The 25,311-nt window shown below is 39.7% G+C and overlaps 1 protein-coding gene across 3 annotated transcripts in view; it reads left to right on the top strand.

Annotated features, from left to right (window-relative positions):
* Nucleotides 1–25,311, top strand: part of lin7a (lin-7 homolog A (C. elegans)) — a 56,352-nt gene that overhangs the window by 2,993 nt on the left and 28,048 nt on the right. For all 3 annotated transcript variants that reach the window (XM_052030450.1, XM_052030451.1, XM_052030453.1), the window contains exon 2: nucleotides 7,569–7,687. In XM_052030450.1, coding sequence (XP_051886410.1) covers nucleotides 7,569–7,687 — 119 coding nt within the window. The remainder of the gene's footprint in view (nucleotides 1–7,568; nucleotides 7,688–25,311) is intronic.

The raw sequence follows: 25,311 nt of genomic DNA, 5'->3' as shown, positions 1-25,311 counted from the left end.
AAAATCCCATCAACTAATTTTGCCAGGAGTCGTAGACAGGATTAACTTTAAACGTAAGACAGATGTGCATTGCCTTGAATTTATCTTGTTCATCTTCCACTTGTGATGCACAGGCTTTCACTGAACAAATAATAAAACAATTAAAATTCATATCTTCTTTTCAAATGTTGCTGACAGGTCTTCCCAATTGTGTTTTGTTCCGAATGATCTTGTCAAAAGTGTCCAAGGATAAGAAAGAAATGTTGACTCTGAAACATACATTGCAAATCAACTTCATAGAGCAGTAATTCTGAGGGAGAGTATGGTAGCAATAGCAACAAACAAATTCTTCAGGGCACTGAATGCTGGGCCAAGTGTGCTTTGCATAGATATAAGACCAGTGGCACTGGCTGATAGAAACAAGTGGTGAGGCAGCTGTTGATGCTCACTACTATGTGGAATATGGCATTACAATAATTGTAGATAACTTGAAAACTACTTGTACTCATTTTGTAAATTTAACAATGAATTAAAAATATTTAAGAATTTTAATGGAGCTGTTTATATAATAGGGTACATGACAAATTCAACTGTCAACTCAGAATGGAAATTTTGAATTCTACTTTGACTCATTCAGTTAGCTATATTTTGATCAGTCCATCTTCACTGACACCAGGTATGTAATTGGTTGACTGATAAGACATGAGGGTGGTCATAAAAAGAATAACACTTAAAAACACCTTTGTATGTGGCATCATTGGCAAGGCTGCTATGTATATATTTTAACCAGAAGGCGCAGATTTAAAGTAGTTGGCTAAAGCACCAGAGTAGAAAGGAGAGCTTTTTTTATATCAAAAGATGTTGGTCTGCAATAGTGCAAATAGACTATAAAGTAACGTTCAAAAGAGAGTTGAAAGTTGAAAGGTTTGTAAGGCTTTGGGAAAAAGCAGGTGAGTGGGACATATTTGATAAATAGGTTCCCCCTACTGTGCGTAGTTCAAAAATTCCAAGTCCAGGTGATGTGGGACATGAGATTGATTGTATTCTCACACACTTGTTACCTTGTCCCCCTGTTTAGCGCATTGGAAAAATGTTTTTGAAGAAGCCTTGGCAAATTGCTGCCATGCGTTCTGAAAAATTGTCTGCCATAATAGGAGTAGCCCTCCTACAGATTTTAGGGTAGAAGTATGCATTTTGTTGCCATTTTGTATAGTCTGAAGCTGCAGACAACAACAGCACCCATTTGGGAAGGGTGTGTTGTAGATTCTGCAACAGAATGAAAAATATCCTGCTCTTTGGCAGTGGGATACATCTTCATTGTATCTTCTTGTGCCTCCTCACAATCATCTTCACTAGGCCATTTCCTGGGATGAGAGGATCCCAAGTGGCTATTGTAGTTGTACAACTTGTAGTAGTTGTATCTGTATTCTTCAGAGTTTAGAAGATTGAGGAGTGATCTTACTGAAACATATTAGATTCCAAGGGGGTGGGTATGTTTCTACTGGTGAAAGAGTCTTGAATAAATGGATGTAGTTATGATAAATTTGTAATCCATTTTGGGGATCCATTTTGAATTGAGGTGTGTAGGGATGTCTTCCTGCAGAGGTTGGTGAACTCTGGAATACTCTACTTCGGAGGTGGTATTTAAAGAGGAAGTAAGCACATTTTTGAAAGATCAGGGAATTCAGAGCTATGGGGACTTGGCACAGAAGTGGAGATGGGGCCTGGGGCAGATTAGCCATGATGGTATTGAATGCCAACACAGACTCATAGGTCCAGTTGGCCTACTCCTGGTTCTGTGTTCTTGTGATAGATATTGCCTCCTGAATGGAAGGGCCAAGGCTCAAAGACATAGTTTATTTGAAACATGTGCAATTTCATTAGTGACCTCATATCAACCACAATACAGTAGCTCCACAGGAGATGGCTGAAAATATTTTGTACAGTTCTGTTGTAGTTGATGAATTTTATTGATATGAACTAAGAATCTCATAAATTGATTCTAGCAAGCTTTTTAAGGTAAACATTTCAAAGGATGCTTTTTAAATGCAATGTATTAGAAACATAGAAATGCAGAAAAGTACAGCACAGGAACAGGTCCTTTGGCCCATTGGGTATGTGCTGACCATGACACCAAATATAAGCTAATCCGATCTGCATGTACATGGTCCAAATCCCTCATTCCCTTCATGCGTCTGTATAAATGCCTCTTAAATGTTGAAATCATATGTGCTACTACCACCTCCCCAAGGCATCTACCACTTATTTGTGTTTAAAACAAAAATAGCCTCAGAAATCTCTCCCCCCATCTCTCCCCCTCTCCCTCCCTCCCGCCTCACCCCCACCCCCTCTCCCCCTTCCCCCCGCCCCCTCTCCCTCCTCCCTCCCCTCCCCCCACCCTCTCCCTCCCCCCTCTCCCTCCTCCTCCCCCCTCTCCCTCTCCCCCTCCCTCTCCCCCCTCCCCCTCTCCCCCCTCCCCCTCCTTCCCCTCTCCCCCTCCCTCCTCCCCCTCCCTCTTCCCTCCCTCCCTCTGCCCCCTCCCTCCCTCTCCCCCTCCCTCCCTCCCCTCCCTCCCTCTGCCCCCTCCCTCCCTCTCCCCCCTCCCTCCCTCTCCCCTCTCCCCCCTCCCTCTCCCTCCCACCCTCTCTCTCTCCCTCCCACCCCCCCTCCCTCCCTCCCCCTCCCCCCTCCCCCCCTCCCTCTCCCTTCCCCCCTCTCCCTCCCCCCCTCCCTCTCCCTCCCCCCTCTCCCTCTCCCTCCCCCCTCTCCCTCCCCCCCTCCCTCTGCCTCCCCCTCTCCCCCCCTCTCCTCCCCCTCCCCTCCCCCCCTCCCCTCCCCCCTCCCTCCCCCCTCCCCCCTCCCCCCTCCCCCCTCCCCCCTCCCCCCTCCCTCCCCCCTCCCTCCTCCCCCCTCCCTCCCCCCTCCCTCCCCCCTCCCTTCCCCCCCCCCTCCCGTATCAGTAATTGAGTTTTGTCTGCTGGAAAGATCAAAGTAGTCACCTCCTTGGTGAGTAAAAAAAACAAATTGCTTGAGGAATTCAATGGGTCGGGCAGCATCTGTGGAGGCAGAGGGATGGTCAACATTTCGGTTGAGACCCTGCATCAGGACTGAGAGTGTATAGGGGAGATGGCTGGTATAAAGAGGTGAGAGGGAGGGGTGAGTCAGGGGCTGGCAGGGTGATTAGTGGAACCAGATTAGGTAGGGATGATAGACAGGTGGAACCAGTTGGGAAAGGGGACAGGAGAACCAGTAGGTTAAGTGTGTGGGTAATAGACAGACAGAATCAAGTGGGGGAGGGGAATGAAACTGGGTAATGAGGGTGGTTGTGCATCCACATGCTGTCTGACCTAATGAGTTTCTCAGGCAGTTTGTTATTTTGCTCCTGATTCCAGCATCTGCAGTCTCTTGTGTCACCTACTTGGTGATGTTTGTAAAACTGTGGTGAGAAAGTGCATACAAAAGTGGGGAAAGCACTTTCATTTAATCTGCACATTTATGCACCATCTGGAAAGTTGTCACTTTCTTATGTAAATATTCTTAGGAGCAATAAACTTTGCTCTGTGATTTCACTTTAGTCATTCAGCACAGCAAGCTACCCAGTATCAAGCAGATATTATTTTGGGTTTATTCTGAAGATTATATTTCAGAAAGTTGCAAAACAACCTTTCCCTTGCACCAGCAGGAAATTGCTGAGGGAAGCTTGTGGGTTCTGTGTTTTAATAGTGAACGTGAACATGAAGGGAATGGAGGGATATGCAGGCAGGTGGGATTAGTATCATTTGGCATCATGGTCAGCACAGACATTGAGGGCTGAAGGGCCTGTGGCTGTGCTCTACTGTTCCATGCAGCCCATGTGCCTGTTTCAATTCTGTCAGATTTCCTCCATTTAAACTGGTGAGTGCTGACACCAACATTCTCATTGTTATATTTCACTGCAATTTCTGCACCAGTATATTTGATTAGCAGTGCTGATACTTAATAATCTGCCCCTTGCTAGATAAAATAGGATTATTTGGTGTCTTTTCTATATATGAACTGTTCTTAATAAAAGAGGTGTTCTGCTGTTTCTGCCAGTGTACAGGAGCATAGTCATATTTTGCAATTTGGTAATCAGAATTGTCTTTCTAAATACTCATGAATTTTTAAACTTCCAGTTCAAAATCCCACCTCAAAAGTCTGAAAGTTGTCGGGAGGATCCTATTTTCGTGAAGCTAATTCCAAGCTGTTCATTACAAATAAACCATCAACTTGTGACTCATGATTCCTGGGATATCTCTTCCTTGCCACAATAGCATGTAGTGTTCAAGCTCATCTTTGTTGGGCAAAGCTTGAGCTAATGTTCATCAGAAACTCATTCAGAAGTGATGCTACAGCAGTGGTGAATTGGAAAAACTGTATGAAAAAAACATAAAGTAAACACTACAACTTGTGAAGCACATGGCTGGCTGTGTACATGTAAAGTTCACCATATGGACCATGGAATAGCATTGTTGATTTGGTCAGTAGGATAATAAGTAAATAGTTGGACTGTAGTTATAATCCAACTAACAATTGCAGCCTTATTTCAAGGGAATGTCAATAGAATCCTTTGTACAGTAACTGATGTGACCATTGTAAAGAATTCAGACTCTTGCCTCTTGTATTTTTGCTGCAACACATTATTTAACATTATAATCTTTGAAACACCTGCTGTTATGCTACCCAAACAACTGGTTTGGAAAAGGTGGGTACCCTTGAGCATCTAGAACCCGGTATTAATATCTTATTTAAGGATAATATGCTGTGGAGAATTGTTTAAAGGGAAATAAATTCTGTCTTGAAATATTTTTAAACGATGATGGGCTGAGACATTGTTTGATGAACTTGAAAACCTTAATCAGCATGATTTCAAATATTCATTAGCATCTCACAGCCTTCACAATTCAGAATGCCATTCCCTAATAAGTCATTAATGTAATGATGGTTTATGGCTTTACGAAAGTGTGAGAATGGTCAGAATTTTTCTTCGAGGAAATGATGCTTTACGTATTAACAATACCACTACAATTCTATCTAATTCTCAGTTTTATTGATTATGGTGCCAGAGAAAAAACCCTGCACTTAGGAGTTTGGGTCCATTTAGAGAAAGATTGTAAAATTTGATTCAGTACATCTTAGTGGGTAATTAGAAACTTACTGCTTTGTCACATAAAACTAAAATGAAAGGTACGCCCTACCAATCTGCCTTTGACACTAGATTCACACTGAACGTTGCTGCCACTGACTGAATATAGCTTAATTTGCCTGCCATAGTTGTTTTATGTACCGGAGGCAACCATTAAAAAAATCTAGACCTTGGATTGTGTAGCTCCATCTTTGTGCATCACAAAACTCATCACAGGAAAATTTAATTGTGAGTTCTGCAAAGTCTGCAGTTCTCTCGCCAGGACTTTTGTGCATCTGATGTGCTTAAGCACAGAGGAGTATAGATGTACATAGCACCATCCAATGGCATTTCCATGATTTTGGAACATGTATGCATTTCCTACAGACAGCAAGTGTAGAAACAGTCCTTCACAGTCCTTCTGAGGTCTGATTCATCTTTCAGCGGAAGCCTACCTGAGCAGATCCTGGGATGTGGTGTCCCAGGCTGGGAACCTATCTTGGATAAGTTATCTTTAAGTTAAAACATTACCTATCATGGGAGCTCTTCCATTGGGAACTCCCCACTTGACACTGGCTCCAATGCACACCATCCAATTGTGACCTGCACCTGCCCATCCCTTTGCATGATGATCCCTTGCCATAATTCCTGAGCCCTATCCTTCAACTTCCATCCACTGACCAGTGCACAAGTACCCAATCCCTCCTAACTTATTCCCTTCCCTTCCGCCCTTCCAGCAATATATTCCTCTGTCCACACCACCCCAACCTATTTTCCTTTGTTCTCCCACCACCAAGGATGGGCCTAATCTGATCTGCATGGAACTTGGGCCAAGGGTGCCACAGAGTTTTGCAAAGGTGAATCTTGTACAAAACTTTGGATGGTCCTAAGCATGCAGTCTATTTAATGTGCTTTACAGCTGCCATACAGTTTGCAGAGCCTGAAATTTAAGTGTAACCTGAAATTCACCACCAGATATCTCTGTACTCTTATTGGTGGCAGCCACCATTATGATTGCATTTCTTCCCAGCAGATTTAAAACATAGCAAGTATGTGGAATTTTCGTAAGAACTGTTTTCTTTTGATTCCACATTGAATGTGCTAGGAGAAATGTCCAGCTGAAGGATGGTATTAATAGGGTCTACTTTGAACTCTGGCCTATAAATTCCACATAGCCAAAGGGGTGGGCTAGAATGGTGCCGATGTGCTGGGGCAACAACCATTCTTGTTATAGTCATACTATATTAAAATTCAATCACGACTAACACACAAGAGTTTTGATTCAGAAACTATGCAAAAGGAGTGAGAGGGGATGGAGGAAGGGAGCTGTTGGGATTTCTTCAGCACTGGGAAGAGGAGGGGTCTGGACTTCCTCTGGTTCTAGTACGTGGAGGTAATGGAGGAAATGCTTTGTGCTGTTGTCAGTAAGGGGGTGGGGTTGGAAATTGTGGATTGAGATAGTGTCCTGGAGGGTTCGCTTCCTGGAGATTTGGGGATGGTGGTTCATGGAGAGGGGCACATTTAGTGAGGAGTATGAGCCATTATTTCTGTATTTCACTTACAATCCCAGTCCAGTCTTTGTTGGTAAGAATATGTTGCCCAAGGTGTGCCCAGTGACCTTAAGAAAACATGGTCCAAGTTTCCCAAAAGGACCATTGCATAATAAATGATGCCATCCTGCGTGTCCTGATCAGAGGTCACATTGGAGCTCAGAAGGAATAAGCCTGGTGGAACAAATGGTATTTGTCATTCATGATAGTTTGAGGGGTACAAAACTGGGCACAGGAGATTATGTTATTCTGGACAAGGGCAAATAATTGGGCTGAGGCACACTGCTGCCTGCTTTCTGGTGCTAACCTGATGCAGTTACCAAGGACTTGCTGAGTGACCTTCCATATCTAAGAGTCATTGCATGAAGTGGAATTGTTTGCGTGTGACGACTAAACTGAAGTTCCACCCCTAGAAAGCCTTCTCATAGCTTGCTTCCTTCAAAGACCTTTGAACTGTTTCTTAAATGTCTCTAACAATCAGAAATTTTAAAAAAATCCAATAGGCTTAAATAAAAGTGGTCCTAGAGATGAATTCAATAAATGAAAACTAAGTATATTGGAGAAAAGTAACTAAATCACTTGTAACACTTAGCTTTTCATGCAGGGATTGTGTCTTCATTCAAGTGCATGGCTGGTGCAAACCTGAAGAATCAGATGTACGCCTGTGCTTGGGGATGAGACCAGCAGTGGAGGGGAGACCAGATGTGTCAGCATCTAATCTCCAGCATGTCTCTGACTTCTACATTTCATTGTGCAAGCAGGGAAATTGGAGATGAACTGACCACGTGAAAGGGACAGCCAATAGTTGTCTGCAGAAACACTGACTGGAAGTGAGTACTCATCACTTGTGAATGAATAAAGACTTTTTGTTAAAACTTTTGTCTTTCTCTTTACAGATGTGGCTCGAGCCATTGAATTGCTGGAAAAACTCCAAGAAAGTGGAGCAGTACCAATCCACAAACTGCAGTCGTTGCAGAGAGTGCTGCAGAGTGAATTCTGCACAGCTGTCAGAGAGGTATGTTAGCCCAATGAAAAACAAAAAGCAGTTTCTAGCACTTGGCAGGAATCACATTCAGCAAATGTGATTTGCAAGCAGTGTATAGTCAGAAATGATCAAAGGTTTAACAACCTAGAAATTTGAGTAGACCCTTCATACATGGTTGATTTGGATCCAATCCCATCCATTTATCTTGATCTTATGCCTTCAATATCCTTGCCTGGAAAAGATCTACTAATCTTAGATATTAATTGGTCTAACATCTACAGTTTTGTTTTATGGAAGACTGTTCCACACCTTTCATAAGAATTAGAAGCAAGAGTAAACCACTCAGCCTCTTCTGCTTGCTCTACAGCTTAGTAAGATAATGGCTGATCATTTAACTCCGTGCCGGCTTCCTTATGTGGCAAAGTTCCACCTCTGGAAAGACTTCTTACAGCTTGCTGCCCTCAAGGGCATTGGGACTGTTTCTTAATCTCTCATCCTAGGTCAACCTTTGCATTCCCTTTATCCTAACGTAGTTGGGGAAACCAATTAATATCTAAGATTAGTAGATCTTTTCCAGGCAAGGATATTGAAGGCATAAGATCAAGACAAATGGATGGGGTTGGATCCAAATCAACCATGTACATCCTAACATACTTGGGGAAACCAGACTTTTAAAAAAAATTCCACATGTGGTCTTAACAGAGCCCTGTATAGTTTATCTAAGAGATCTTTACTTTGGTACTAAATCCTCTTACTATAAAGTCCAATTTACTATTTGCCTTCCTAATTGTTTGCTTCATTTGCATGTTAACTTACAATGATTTGTATCAATCTTTCAGTCTCAATTGTAAAAACAATGCAAATAATCAAACTATTTTTACACATAGTTGATTACTTCAAATGTTTCAATGTAATATTCCATCTGCTATGTCTTTGCCCATTTGCTAAGCATATCTACATCCACCAAAGAATCTCTGCATTCTCTTCATGACTCAGTGAAGTATAGAAGAATAAGAGGTGATTTAATTGAAATGTACAAGATCCTGAGGAGATTAACAGATTGGATACTGAAAGGATATTTCTCCCAGTGGGGCTATGTAGAACAAGAAGGCATAGTTTCAGAACAAGGGGTAATCCATTATCAGATGGCAATGAAGGAATTACTTCTCTAAGAGGGTTGTGAATCTTTGGAATTCACTACCCCAGAGAGCTGTAATGGAGGAGTCATTGACCATACTCAAGGGGTGTGGGAAAGAGTCCCTGAGTGGTGTTGAGACCAAGATTTGATCAGCCATGACCTTACTGAACAGAGAAGCAGGCTCTGGTGAGTGAGGGGCAACTAAACTATTCCTGCTCCTGTTTTTTATGTTGTTCTGTTGATATATAGGATATCATATATGTGTTTGTAAGGGCCATTTTAGTACCATGGCTGTGCGCTAAAAAGATTGGAGGGATTCCGTCATGGATTGCCGTTAACTAACTTACCAATTCAGGAGATACCAATGTATTTAAAAATGGAGAGGAAGGTGGGAAAGAGGGTGGCATGTGGACAAGGTGCAGTATTCAAGGTTTGATTCTAGAAGGTTGAAGGGGGGCGGTGCTTGAGGAGGTGTCATCTATCAGCTAACATGGAAGAAGAGTTGTTGGATGGTCATCAATTAATGTGAAAGGATCCAAGGAAGCATGTGAACATTACATCTTCTTTATCGGCAGTCCCTCAGGATCGAGGATCATTTACTTCCACTCAGGTTTTTTGAGTTCTGAAGACACAAGAGATTGTTTGTTGTTTTTGAGTTCTGAGGTGGCCAATATAGGAAACGTAGATTATTTTATAAATGAGTCTGGCAGTGACTGACAAGGCGGGTAAGTAGATAGTTTGTGAGGTGGTGCAGTCTTTCTGCAGGTCCTTGATTTTCTTATGCAGGGCTTTTGTGCGCTTTCAATGCACGATCTTGAGGTTCTTAATACTGTCCTCCTTCCCCTAACACACAAGGAACCAAACTTCCCCACACTTTCTTCCCTGGCCTCTCCCTGAGCTTGCACCTTTCTTCCATTTCTGTCTGACTCTTGTTTGTCAAGTCTACAGAGCTTGGTCATTTTGCTGGACTTTTCTTTACATGCATTACTCTTTCATCTAACTCTGTCAGCATAACCTTCTGATCTACTCTCCTTCATGTGCTTATCTAGCCTCCTCTTAAGTACAGCTGTGCTATAACTTCTAACAGCAGTAGGCATTTGCAGCCACGCAATCTATGAATGACTGTTTTTAATGAATGCCATACTCAAGATAAAACCCTGCAGACATGAAGTGGTGATCACAGAACTGTTAAAGGAATTGTTTGTACTGTGTGGTATAAGCTTTCATAAGATTAAAAACTGTTGTAGTGAAAGAGGTCATAAAAGGCACACTTTTCTTTCCAAACAACACATTAGCTATTTGTTAGAATTGGAAATTTGTACTGATGAGGTGAAAAGAGTCATTTATACCTAATATTTGCATGTGTGGTTATTGAAAACATTGACAAATACATTGATTCTTTTTTTATCTATTAATTAGCTACTTAATGACATGGCCAGGAATAACTGAAAATGATCAATGGGTTGTCTGTATAGAGGTGGATTCCAGGTTTATCAATGATCTGATATTCAACAATTGCTGGATATGCTCTCAGAAAATCAGGCTTTATAAAGTGGAATTTAATTCTGGGAAAGATTATCTTGTCACTGGGCAGGAAGCTATTAATCATGACATTTATAGAACCCTGCAAGGCTTCCTAGGATTGTTAAGCTTTTGTGTAATTTCTAGTCTACTAGAGGATGGTAGCAGATGCATTCAACACCCACGAGTTTCGTTATCCTCATCTGTTCACTGAATGATTCTAGACCACTATTGGCAAATGCGTACACTGTGATGATAGTTTTGATAATTGAAAGGTGCATACGGTATATTTGTGATATATAGCAGTATAAACAATTATTGTTCTTATGTACAGATAATGTGCGTACTGGTATAACATGATGTAATTTCAGTGATACCTGAAGTTGCTCTTGTTTAGATGTAGAAAAGAAAATAAAAGATTTAAGAATTAATGTTATTGTGACAAAGAAATTTGATCTGTTTTCCCTTGTACATGACAATAACAGGCCATTTATGGGTTAATAAGTATTAGTAAAATGATAACAGGCAGTAGGAATTGCAGATTCTGAAACTACAATAGTGATATTGATATGTAAAACTCAAAAAATGTTACTTAATTTTCTTCAACATGTTAATTGTTTTATTTTTAAATATAAATAACCAGACAAACCAATATCCTGAATACTACCAATTGGTTGTCGTCTTCTGTGGTCACGATTTCCCTCTGGCATAGTTTAATTTTGAATGTACCGTTCATTAAAACCAGTCATTAATTAGGTTATGTTGCAAATGCCTACTGCTGTTAGAAAACTGTGTTAAGAGGAAGCAAATTAAACAGACAAAGGAGAATACAGCAGATTATGCTGATAATGTTAAAAGAAGAGGAAACACATGTATAGGCCATCCCCAGGTTAACCCCGTACATAATGTTATTGAATTTAAAAGTCAGGCATACGTATCTATATTCATTCCTGTGAACAGCAGATCTAGTTTCCTCTCTGTCTTCACTTTTAGTAATTGTTCTTTCTTATCAGCTTGATGCCATCCATTATGATACAGTAGAGGTACGGTCACCATATCAAGTGTTTTTTTTTGTGTGTATTTTCTGACTTATGGACAAAATCGACTTGTGGATATCTGTAAAAATGTCCCTGTTTGTTATGCGGGGACAGCCTGTAGAGACAAATTGAGCCAAACAGCTATTTTCAATACTGTAGACTTGATGTAAGATATTGTTCATGTGATATTGGTATCATACACTTGAACTTTATTATTGTTGCTAGCTTTTGTTCTTGCTATGACTCCTATGTAATTTGGAAATTTAGAGAGGCTGTTAGTACCCTGTTAATGATGGCACAGAATTTCTGAGGTTTTGCTCAGAAATTAATATGAATTCCTGACTTTATTACAATAATCAAATGCACATTTTTTGCATTGCATGCACTAAAAAATAAAACATTGACTTCCTGCTAGCTGCTGTTTCCTGTGCAGTTTCTCTAACTCAGAATGTAAATAACATCTTGAAATTATTTAGGGATCTTTTTGCACCATCCTAGAATTGCAAAAGTCACTTTGTTTTTCAGAAATGAGAAGTGCAACGTTTCCAGGCCAGTATTGCATCAAAATGTAGTTCATAAATATGGATGTGCACTTCAATTGAGTCTTCTTCAAACAAACTTAAACATTGTTTGAAAAGGTCATCAACAACTGCACCCCAATCACCTCAAATAATAAATTAAAACAACATCATAAACATTGTTATTAGCAATTAGGATTAAGGTGCAGACTAGCCTGCATTATACACTCGTTATTTTGCAGTGTCTTCTTGCTTTGTCAAAATGTCACAATCCTTTTGAATACTGAATTATTTTAGAGGGGAGTCAGGTAGCAAAGGGACTTCTGTAGGAGGTGTTACAATAACTAACTTGCACAATGAGTGGAATAGCACTGGAAGCCCAGAAAGTTTTTTTTTAATGTGGGATACTGATTGTTACAAGTAACATTCAATTATTTTACCTCGGTTTACAACTAATAACAGGATATGTGCAAAATATTTTTGAATAGTTTTTCTGGATTTGTTTTTTCTATGATGCAACATTATTTTTAATAATTAATTTTGTTAATTTTTTTCCAATACTTTTATGGCAAATTTTTACTCAAGCATATGAAACATGCTGCTGAAATAAATGCATGTTCATGCAAAATCCATTAGAGCTAGCCAGCAGCACCAGCTAGGGTCAGAGTGATCTGGCCTATTGGACCTGATGGGTGTGCCATTGAAATACAATTGAAATTGAAGTTTTTAGACTAAGCAACATTCTGCAAGAGTAAAATTCAGTTTTATTTCCTTTTGATAATTTTCATGCTTTTTTTTGCATTGATTTGTGCGATGAATGATATTGGAAAAGTCAACATTTATTTCCCGTATCTGATTGTCATTGAGATGGTGGTGGTGAGCTGCAACCTGAAAACACTACAGTCGTCATGATAAAGGTCAATGCTCTCTCAGGTCCCCCAGCCCAATGCTTACTCAGCATTATTTCAGTATTGAAATTCAGCGAAGGGCACGTGTGCTGGCGGGCAATTCATGAGAGAAAATGTTTGGTTCCAACTGGTCTGGTGTGATCCAGCCCACTAGTGCTTTATGTACTGCAGAGCATTGTGGAGTAGGTGGCTTGTGGCATTATATAATTTAATCTTTTGCAATGCTAGCAGGTTCATTTGATTCTCAGTTGATTTGCTCTTTAGGATCCAACAAGAGCAGTCATAGAGTTACCTTAAACATTTCACTGATCATGGATTATATACAAAGCACCATGTTGCTGGTACCAAAGCATGTACTTGACAATATAATAACAATCCACCATCCTTACCTGGCAATCCACTCATCTGTCCCAATTTGGGCACATCACCAGACGCTTGAGGAGGACAGTACAGTACTGGCTGAGATGATTATTTTCGCATAGTCCAGACCTGATGCGTAGGTTCATACTGGGTGGAAGTCTGGTTTAATTCTTGTGATGTTCTCTTATTTTGTCCTCTATTCCAGTTCAAAAAATACTTTTGTAATTCATTTATAAAATGTGTATTTGATTTTTTTTCTCTCAAACCTGGAATATAATCCTGGTACCACTATGCATGGTGGTGGTTAGATTTTTGGAAAGCTCTAATGTCTACGATCTATCTGAGAAAATATTTTGTACAGCTGTTGCACAAGCAAGTCATCTGTTAAAACTGGTAATGTCTGTGTACTTGAGTCAATCTTTTTGGGTATGATTCGAAACTCCTGCTGCAATACATTGTATCAACTGTGTACAGATTCTGCATATAATCCACACAGTTTTAAATTGTAAAATACCTTTAAATCCAATGGTGTCCTGTAATACATTAAATATATGGGAGAAATATGGCATCCTCTAAATGAAAGCAGTATTCAAAATTACACGCCAGTCATTAACGTGCCATGAATGTATTAATTTCCAGCTTGGGCTTCTATCACCATTTGTGATTGATTTGTGTAATTTTCCACTGTGGTGTGTCCTTCATTAAATTCTTCATAGTCTATAAGCATAATTTGACTAGCTGCTATGAGTAAAAGATAGATTGAAGGATTTAAGGATCTTGTAATTGTATTGCATTTTGTATTCTTAGCTAATGAATTACTCCACATCCATCTGAGATCATAGTTATGGTTTGGGCAATGCAGCAGACACTTTGGAGACACCAAGTTCCTCTGAACCACAATGAGATAAATGGCCAATAATAAAACAGAAAACTCTGGAAACACTGAGCAAGTGAGGCAGCATCTGTGGAAATTAAAACACAGTTAATGTTTCTCATCAAACACCCTTTGTCAGAACTGGGAATGGGTGTTTAGTGTTAAATTACAAAGAGGGTGAGGGAGGAATGGATAAAACATTGGGATTATCTCTGATAGGGTGAGGTGATGTTTTGGAGCTGTTGATGAAGCCAACAGATAATTAGGTTAATGAGGAGTTAGATGGAAAGAATACAAAGGAAATGTAAAAGCTGTGAAATGCAGAGCTGTAGGAAATACGCAGCAACTCAGGCTATTGAGAAAAATTAAGTCAATACAACTGATGGATGGATTATATCTGAACTGGCTAGTTCTGCTACAAACAGAGAAAGCAAGTTACCTGAAGTTGTTGAAATCACTGTTGAGTCTCGAAGTTTGTGTCACAAACCAGCAACAAAAGAAACACACTGAGCATGATTTAGTGTTAAAAACTATTTTATTAATCACTACTTATGATAATACGTAAAATAAAAGCAAAAATGTTAGTATGTTAGAATTCAAAAATGTTAAACCTCGAACGTTAACCCCAAAACTAAACTCTTCGTGTGTGTGTGTGACAAAGTCCAAAACTCCCAGTTCCGGAATGGTTCTTAAAGTTCAGTTCCGCAAGCCATAAGGTGAAACATGAGCAAGGGCTTCTTCAACAACCACCGTTGTCTGAAGATAAGATGTAGATGTAGAAAAACATAGAGAGAGTACATACGAAATCCAAATGTTCCACGATGGAACCCAAACGACACTTCAGTGTTTACTCGGTAGTGACTTCCTCACCCCGAAAAGCATCCGAACCGTGGTCGTCTGTTTCCTTCTACAGGTCAGCAACAAAGTGAACTCCACCGGATTACTTCCAACTTCCATACATGGATTTCAGTGGCAAACACAGTTATTGTTTCTCATCCATCGATAGAGAAAACAAGCAGGCTGGTGTCTCTCTCCCTTCTCTCTCTCTCTTTCTTCTTCTTCTTCTTACTTCTTCAACAACGTCATTACGTCCTTTATCTTCTATTGACGTAAGCACGCCCCACACACACATACACACACACTCTCTATCTTAAAGGGACTTTCACTGAGTCCGTAACACCTCCCACCTAAAAAAAAATTTTCCCAAGAAAATTTTAACCGCGCATACAGTTAGTAATGTTAATAATTATCATGCTACACAACTACAGACTATCAGATTAGTACAGATACATGTTTCCCATTTAACATCGGGAAAGACAATCAGCAATCACATTATCTTTGCCTTTAATGTGAGTTACCATGAGATCAAACTCTTGCAAAATTAAACTCCAGTTTAACAGCCTTCTGTTCTTGTTTTTGACTCGGCTCAGAAACACCAATGGGTTATGATCTGTATACACAGTCAATGGTTTCTGAGCGGTGCAAACATATACACTGAAATGTTGCAAGGCTAAAACAAGCGACAGTAATTCTTTCTCTATGGTGGAATAATTCTTTTGATGCTCATTAAATTTCTTTGAAAAGTAAGCTACAGGATGGTCAATATCATCAAGGTCACCCTTCTGCAACAACACAGCTCCTGCAGCTTCATCACTGGCATCTACTGCTAATGAAAATGGCTTTTCAAAGTCAGGTGTTCTGAGCACAGGATGGTAGCATAAAATGGCTTTCAGCTTCTCAAATGCTTCTTGACAAGAATCTGTCCAAACAAACTTTACTCCCTTCTTCTGAAGATTAGTTAGGGGAAGAGCAATATCAGCAAAATTTTTACAAAATTTTCGATAATATCCAACCATTCCCAAAAATCTTCTAACAGTCCTCGTACCTGTGGAAATAGGGAACTCAGATATTGCTTGAACTTTTGCCTGAACAGGAGCTTGCTTGCCTTGACCTACAACATAACCAAGATACGTCACAGTGGCATGGCCAAATTCACTTTTAGCCAAGTTAACTGTAAGGTTAGCCTTGGAAAGTCTTTCAAACAACCTTTCTAATGCAGAGATGTGATCTTCCCAAGTATCATTCCCAGTCACTAAGTCGTCAATGTATGCATCTGTATGTTTTAACCCATGAATCACTGAATTAATCATTCTTTGAAATGTTGCCGGAGCATTTTTCATTCCAAATGGCAAAACATTGTATTCATACAATCCAGAAGGGGTTACAAAGGCTGAAATTTCCCTTCCTCTATCTGTTAATGGAACACACCAGTACCCTTTTAATAGGTCAATCTTTGTAAGAAATTTTGCCTTTCCCACTCTGTCTATGCAATCATCCACTCTAGGAATAGGGTAAGCATCTGACTTTGTTACAGCATTCACTTTCCTGTAATCTGTGCAAAATCTAACAGTTCCATCAGGTTTAGGTACAATAACACAGGGCGAACTCCAATTTGAAGTAGAATGTCTAATAATATCATTTTCCAACATGTATTTGATTTCCTGATCAACAAGTTTACTTTTTTCCACATTCATTCGATATGGGTGTTGTTTGATTGGTTTTGCATCCCCAACATCAACATCATGGGTAATTATCGATGTTCTGTTTGGAACATCTGGGAACAGATTTTTAAATTTTAAAATTAATTCTCTCATCTGTTGTTTTTGTGAAACTTGTAAATGGTCCAACTTCGTTTCAAGGTTCTCCATGATATTTTGGTTTTTCAGTTTCGATGGAACAATATTTGATCTAAATTGGCCTTCCTCAACATCAACATCAGGCATTCTAGAAACAACCTTTTCACCATCCACCAAGGCCACAACTGAATCCCTCTCATAATAAGGTTTTAGCATGTTTACATGACAGAGTTGTGTTTTCTTGCGTCTATCTGGTGTTTTGATTATATATGTTAGATCAGTCACTCGAGATTCAATAACATAGGGTCCAGAAAAACGAACTTGCAAGGGATTATTTTGGCTAGGGAAAAATACCAACACCTTTTGCCCCACTGCGAATGTCCTAGGCCGAGCACGTCTATCAAAATATGTCTTCATTCTTATCTGGCTTGTTTTCAAATTCTCTCTCGCTAGCTGGCAGACTCTCTCCAACCGAGTTTTAAATTTTTGGACATAGTCCAACAGACTCAAGTGAACTTCCTCATTAACCCATTGCTCTCTTAACAACTCCAAAGGTCCTCTCACCCTATGTCCAAATACAAGCTCAAACGGACTAAATCCTATTGACTCCTGGATCGATTCTCTAACGGCAAACAAAAGTAAATGGATACCTTCGTCCCAATCCTTGGTGTTTTCAAAGCAATAAGTCTTCAGCATATTTTTGAGAGTAGAATGAAATCTCTCCAGAGCTCCTTGAGATTCTGGGTGATATGCAGATGATACAATCTGCTTTGCTCCCAGCTCATAGACTATTTGTTGAAACATTTTTGACATAAAATTACTACCTTGATCAGATTGGATTTCTTTTGGCAAACCAAACAAGGTAAAAAATTTTACAAGAGCCTTTGACACCGTCTTGGCCTTAATATTTCTAAGGGGTATTGCCTCTGGAAATCTAGAAGTGGCACACATGATGGTTAACAAATACTGATTTCCAGTCTTAGACTTTGGTAAGGGGCCAACACAGTCCACAATCACCTTCGAAAAGGGCTCATCAAAAGCAGGAATTGGTTTCAAAGGAGCCACAGGGGGTTTTTGATTTGGTTTACCTACCATCTGACATGTGTGGCAGGTTCGACAAAACATCACCACATCTTTTCTCAAACCAGGCCAATAGAATTGTTTCAAGATCTTCCCTACAGTTTTATTCACCCCAAAATGACCACCCAAAGGCATACTATGGGCCAGGTTTAAAATCTCATCCCTATAAACTTTTGGAACAACAACCTGATGAATAACTTCCCATTCCTCAGTAACAGGAACATGAGGAGGTCTCCATTTCCTCATTAACACTCCATTTTTGACATAGTATCCAGTTGGCACCTTTTCAATCTCCTCACATGAGAGTGCTTTTTCTTTCAATTCTGTCAACTCAGGGTCCTTTGTCTGTTCCACCATGAAATCCTTCCTCGACAAAGACAAATCTTTAAATTCAGGCTCACTGTAAGGATGTTGATCCTCCAGTGAAGACAGAAAAGTCTCAGATAAGGCATCAAAATTTTCTTCCTGTTTAGGACTGTCACAAGGAACCACATCAGACTGCACCGGACTGTCTGTCTTGGCTAATTCTCTAGCTCTAGCTCGAGTCACCGCACATGATGGGTAAACATCTGAATCATCCTCAGACTCATCAATCCTTGGTTTGGTTGTTAACCGTACCACAGGATCACTTTCTCCATTTGCAAGGTCATTTCCCAATAACAAAGAAACTCCTTCCACTGGCAAACTAGGTCTTATCCCTATCTCGACTGGTCCTTCTACGAACTTTGACTTTAAAATCACCCTGTGAAAAGGGACAGACATGGTCTCACCTGTAACGCCTCGTACTAGATTTACTTCACCAGTGTCACTTTCTTCACCAAAATTTAAAACACTGTCCAGCAAGAGAGATTGACTAGCCCCAGTATCTCTAAGAATTTTCACTGGCACCTGGGGTGACTCATCATTCAGTGAAACAAAACCCTCTGATACATACGAACGGAATTCTTTTCTCACCTCCTCCAACTTTTCCGCTTTTCCCTCTTGCAAGGACTGATCTTTAACAGCATCTCCTGAACCTTTTTGATTTTTAATTGCCTGAAAGCAAGCATTGGGCCCAGCTTCCTTCTTTTTCTTCAAAAGGGCACAATTAGATATCACGTGGCCAGGTTTCCTACAGTAATAACAAGTACGCTCAACAGGTTTCTCCAGCCCTGGCTTCTTTTCATCCTTTCCTTTTTGATTACCTCCCAATTTAATCTCCGGTTTACCTGGATTGTCTTTGTAACTCTTTTGAAAGGTTTTAGGTTGTCCCCATTTGGATTTATGGGTTAAAGCATAATCATCTGCCAACCTAGCAGTTTCTTGTAAAGTTTCCACTGCCTTTTCATTTAAATATGTTGTTAATTCAGCTGGAACACATCTTGTAAAGTCTTCCACCAGTATCAATTCTGTCAATTTATCGTAATCCCCATCTACATTTTTAGCCAGGCACCATCGTTCAAAACATATTCTCTTTCCATTGGCAAATTCCATATAAGTCTGATCTGCAGATTTCCTCAAGTCTCTGAATTTTTGTCTATAAGCCTCAGGGACCAATTCATAGGCCTTCAAAATAGCTTGTTTTACCTTGGTATAATCAGCTGCATCCTCAACAGACAAAGCAGAATAAGCTTTTTGAGCTTTACCTTTAATCACACTCTGTACCATAAGAGCCCATCCTTTCCTTGGCCAGTTTGAACTCACAGCAACCTTTTCAAAATGTTGGAAATACTGATCAACCTGATCTTCTTCAAACGGAGGGACTAATCGAACCTCCCTGCTGGCTGAAAAACCATCATCAGAATCAGATTCCGAACTCCTACGCTTCATTTGTAACTCATGCTGCCTCTTTTTCTCCTCGTTATCCAGCTCCATCTTCTTCAATTCCATCTGCTTCATTGCTAGATCAGCCTCTATCTTCATCTGAGTTAGCTTTTGTTCGGCCTCTAATCTCTTTTCCTCTCGTTCAGCTTCTATCTTTAACTGGGTTTGCTCGCGTTCAGCTTCTATCTTTAACTGGGTTTGCTCTCGTTCAGCCTCTATCTTTGCCAGCTGCACCTGTGCCTCAGAAATTGCTATTTCACTGCCAGGAAACTGTTTTAACACTTCTTTCTCAAACACCTTCTTTTCCACATAATGGCCAGCTATCAGTCTCTGAATATCTGCCTTTCTCATAGACTGCTTTACTTCTGTAAGGTTTAGCCTTGTAGCAATCTTTATCAGATCATCCTTTTTCGCCACCTCCAATCCCTTTTGGGTTGGTGACTCCAAAAATGCCTTAATATCCATTGCTGCTGGTTTCCACACACACAAGCCAATTAAAAAGAATTTATCAGACCTCCCTCAAAAATCTTTGGATTGAATCTCGAACAAATCTCGTCAATCTGGGGTACAATCCCAGACGACACTCGTTAACCTTGGGAACTATCCCGGACGAGCCCCCAATTTTGTCACAAACCAGCAACAAAAGAAACACACTGAGCATGATTTAGTGTTAAAAACTATTTTATTAATCACTACTTATGATAATACGTAAAATAAAAGCAAAAATGTTAGTATGTTAGAATTCAAAAATGTTAAACCTCGAACGTTAACCCCAAAACTAAACTCTTCGTGTGTGTGTGTGACAAAGTCCAAAACTCCCAGTTCCGGAATGGTTCTTAAAGTTCAGTTCCGCAAGCCATAAGGTGAAACATGAGCAAGGGCTTCTTCAACAACCACCGTTGTCTGAAGATAAGATGTAGATGTAGAAAAACATAGAGAGAGTACATACGAAATCCAAATGTTCCACGATGGAACCCAAACGACACTTCAGTGTTTACTCGGTAGTGACTTCCTCACCCCGAAAAGCATCCGAACCGTGGTCGTCCACACACAAATACCTGTTTCCTTCTACAGGTCAGCAACAAAGTGAACTCCACCGGATTACTTCCAACTTCCATACATGGATTTCAGTGGCAAACACAGTTATTGTTTCTCATCCATCGATAGAGAAAACAAGCAGGCTGGTGTCTCTCTCCCTTCTCTCTCTCTCTTTCTTCTTCTTCTTCTTACTTCTTCAACAACGTCATTACGTCCTTTATCTTCTATTGACGTAAGCACGCCCCACACACACATACACACACACTCTCTATCTTAAAGGGACTTTCACTGAGTCCGTAACATTTGCAACATCCCAAGACAGAAGTTGGGCTGCTGTTCCTCAAGCTTGCATTGGGCCTCATTATAACAGTGAATGAGGCCATGTTCACTGGAACAGAGAATTAAAGTGATAGGCGACATCCTGTTTCATTGATGTTAGTTAAGTTTCTATTGGGCGACAAACTCAGATTTATTATGGAAAAGATATAGTAGATAAGATGTATGATGGTAAAATGAAAAAGGAGGATATTGTGATAGTGTAGTAATTGATAATTAGATTGAGGAATGGATTGGGGGAACTATAATTATCATTTGTTTGTTGGGGATAAATTGCTAAAAGTTGTATTTTCCAACAGAGGAGATGTCTGTTCAGACAGAACAAATTAGTTTTAGTCCCCAATGCTAAATGCTTGCACAAGTATCAACTGCCAGTGATGTTCAACTTCTGCATGTTCACTGACTTCAGTCAGAGCTGATGTTCACAAATGTATTTAATGTCAGTGATCAAAGATGATTTTTTTCCCCTGATTGCACTGAATTGCTCTTTCTGGTACACAAGGATAACTTGATTTGAATCAACATGCTCAGGTCCAGATGCACCATTGATCTAATAATGATTTATGCAAAATACTTCATTTGGACTGTGATTTAATCTTGTCTCAATTAATTGCATATGAATTACTATGATTCATTACATATTAACATAAAAATGTACCTAGCATTTTAGAAAAGATTGATTCATCAAACAAGCACTTATGTCTTTCAAATCGATGGTTTAGTGTTTAAAATATAATAATTAAAGTGAAATTATTTGGTTGTGTGGAATAAATGATATTTTATCTTCTAGACCTTGTATTGCTTTTTTTTCCTGAATATTTGGATGTTAATTCATCTGAAGTATTTTGTTTGCCACTCTTACTATTTCTAAGGGAATTCAACAAAATACTTCATCATTCATCTTGCTAAGCACTGTGACTGAAAGATTTTGTGAAGCTTTTCTGAATCCTATTAAATTTGCTATAAAGAGTGGTTTACTTTTTAATGGCATAGGTATATGAAGATGCTGATCTGTGCTGCATATTTACATTGTATCACAGGATACTATGCAGCAGAATAGAAACAAGCTTTGATTATTATCTATTTGAAAATAAATTACAAACCAGTTTTGCATTGAAAACAAACTGTTCCATGAAATCCACATCACATGGTAGATAAGGTGAGTTGAAATTCATGTTGAGTAGAAATAAATAAACATTTTAGTGTCAGTCTCAGGGTTTGCTGAATTTTAGTGGCCAGTGGTGATAGTCGCTTCTTTAATAGTTTATTGGCAGCCTCGGTGGCTTTGATAGAAGTTTCTTTCTTAGTAACTGACTTGGTCACCCCAACAGTCACCATCTGTCTCATATCACTGATAGCAAAGCAACCAAGAGGTGGATATTCAGAAAAGCTCTCAACACACATGGGCTCAGTTGGAATCATGTCAAGAATGGCTGCATCTCCTGACTTCACAAATTTGGGGCTATTTTGGGGAAGAAAGAGGGATCTTGTATTCATAAAGTGCCTTTCATACTCCTTATTGCTAACTTTATGCAATCAGCCAACATTTATTGAAGTATGGTTTGTGCAAAAGGTACATGGTGGAAGACCTGAATAAGGACCTTGACCATGCTGATGAAATAAATAACCAGATAATCTATTTTGGTGGTATTGCCCTGGACACCAACTGATCCTTTGCTCCTCTTCCCATAGCACCCAAAAAATGGTGTTTTATCTAAAGAAGAAAGAAATATTGATCATTTTCCAACTTGTGGGCTAAAAATTCCACAGTGGCTCATGCTATTTTTATGCAAGGTCCCTGGCAAGAAAATTCTATTATGCACAAGGCATAATAGAACAGGCATTGTACTTTTTTTGTGAACAAAGGCTTGTCCTCCACTCACGCTACAGTGGGGGAGTTAATGAAAGAGATCGGGTAGTCTACTGATGCAATAGTAGGGGCTGAGGGGTGATGTCATGGGGAGGACAAGGAGAATTGGTCTCAATCAGCAAGGTGGGTGATAGGGACATAGTAGCACTGGGAAGATTGGAGTCAGTTCCAGATAGAACTGTGGATATGGGTGTCAATCATGGATGGTTTTTTTTGTTGAAAAGGTCAGGTGGAGATAGGATTGAGGATCTAGGAGCTGATTGTGTAGAGGATGGGTGAATCTGTTACATGATTGGGTAGTATGGAAGCAGGAAGACTCGTGATTGAGGGCCAGGAAGGTACTCAATTCAGTCACGAGCCCTTTGGATATTGACAATAAGATGGAAGTGAATACCAAAAATAACATGTAAGGCAGGACTTAGCTTCAAGAGAATGCATGCCTTGGACTCCATGACAATAGATATTAAATTGGCACTGAAGCTGGGCTCTAATTTCCAGGGGAGGACTCCTTTGGTGGTAGTGGTCCAATGTACTCGCACAAAAGTTTTGCAATTGATATCAAAATTTGTGTTGCACACCAGATGACATCACTTTGGATTGCTAATGGCCTTTATACATACTCGTGTCATGTGAGAAGTATGCTGTAGATGCTTAAAGAAAATCAATTCCATTACATGCAAAAACATTGCCTGACACAAGAGGATTTCTAGGTTCTTCCCTCTGTTCGTTGAAGGGGTCCAACAAAAGCATTGCTGTGTTTGGGCTAAAGAATGTCTCTTCCCTCCATCTCAAGTTAGCGTGAAGTTGTTGTTTTGCACTGACATGAGTTTGAAAGACTCTGATTTGCTTGCAAACAGCTTGAATTATGGGATGGATAAAGGGATCCAGTCTTGTGTTCTGAGAAACATTTAAGACTGCTGAAAGATTACAATCATCTTCAAGTGTGAACTTGCCCTTAAAGTAGATTAACAGATAAAACTCTTGATCACCTTTTGTTTTGCATGTTGCTTTCTGCAATTTATTTTAAGTACTGGAAGACAGTTGGCATTTGTAAAAAAAAATTATTGGTCAGATTATGGCAAGCCACTTGTATCTAAAACACTCCTTACACACTGCTTATTTGTTTGATGGCCTTTCATCTGAATGGCTAGCAGTGTGCGTGCCACGGGTTTGTCTTCTTGTACTGTATTCCCTGCTAAAAACTACCAGTCAGTGAAGAGGGAAAAATTCACTGAGTTAAAGTAAGCAAGCTTGGGAGAAGTAAAAGCAATGAATTAAACTCACAACCTAACTGGATCAATTAACAAGTTGCAATTGGGGCTGTTCAGAGCATATTCAGTTGTTGGTGGACTGAAGCTTGCAATCTGTCTATAGTGATGATGTACTGATATATGTAACTTCTGTAAAGTATTTAATTGTAAATACAATTAAAGTTTTTATTGATGTTTACAACTAGAACTTGTTACTTTGGAACAAAGAATAGTGCTTTGAGTACAGCATGTTATTTATGGTTTGTTTTCTCTTCATAAGATTAATATTGGGTATACAGTTTGGTTGACTTGTAGGAAGTGTTACTGAGGTTATCATATTGTACAGAATGCAAACCTGACAAATTTAGTTTGGAACCATTTCATTGTTTTATGGCATTGTAATAAGTCAATAAATCATGTTAATAATTGAGAAATATTTTGATTTTACAGTTGTGTAACAAGAATTGTAAGTTAATTTTTACTTGGGCTGTATTATGAGCCAAGTAGCATTTTATAGAACAGCTTTCATGCAGTAAAATGTCCCAAGGTGCCTCACATTTGAATAATAGACAAAAAGGTGGCCACTGTGCCAATGCAGGATCCTTTTGCACAGGTGGCTAAGAAGAATTTTAAACAAAGAGTAAAATAAAGAGGAGGAGAGCAGGAAAGTAAGAAGCAGTGAGAGCCTGAAGGCAAGGCCAAGAAGTTTAAAATGGAAGCATGGCTGGACTGGGAGCATTGAGTGCTGAAAGCTGTGATGGGGATTAAAAGACCAATGATACTGGATCTACTCCTTAAAAAAGTTTCCACATGATGCACACAACAACCCTTTTGATTACTATGGTCGACAACCCTTATGATTTCACTGACTGCCTACAATGAATGGCATTTTGAAGTTTAAATTGGTACTGTATTTTAATAATGCAAAAATATTTGAAGTTTCCCATACCAGTATAGTTTTATTTTACACAATCTTCAATGTAATATGCTATATACAAACAATTTTTTTGCCTGCAAAATTGTGGACTTAAGGAAGGGGAAGTTAGGACACCTCTTACCATTGAGGAGGTCAGCGGTGGAAAGGGTGAGCAGCTTCAAGTTCCTGGGTGTCAACATCTCAGAGGACCTATCCTGGGCCCAACACATTGATGCAATCATGAAGAAGGCATGCCAGCATCTCTACTTTGTTAGGAGTTTGAGGAGATTTCGTCTGTCACCAAAGACTTACAAATTTCTATAGATGGAGAGCATTTTGACAGGTTGCATCACAGGCTGGTATGCAGGA

Source organism: Pristis pectinata, chromosome 15 (genome assembly GCF_009764475.1).
Source record: "Pristis pectinata isolate sPriPec2 chromosome 15, sPriPec2.1.pri, whole genome shotgun sequence".
NCBI classification, from domain to species: Eukaryota; Metazoa; Chordata; class Chondrichthyes; order Rhinopristiformes; family Pristidae; genus Pristis; species Pristis pectinata.
Note: the sequence above shows the minus strand (reverse complement) of the source record. Positions and strands in the feature narration are given on the sequence as shown.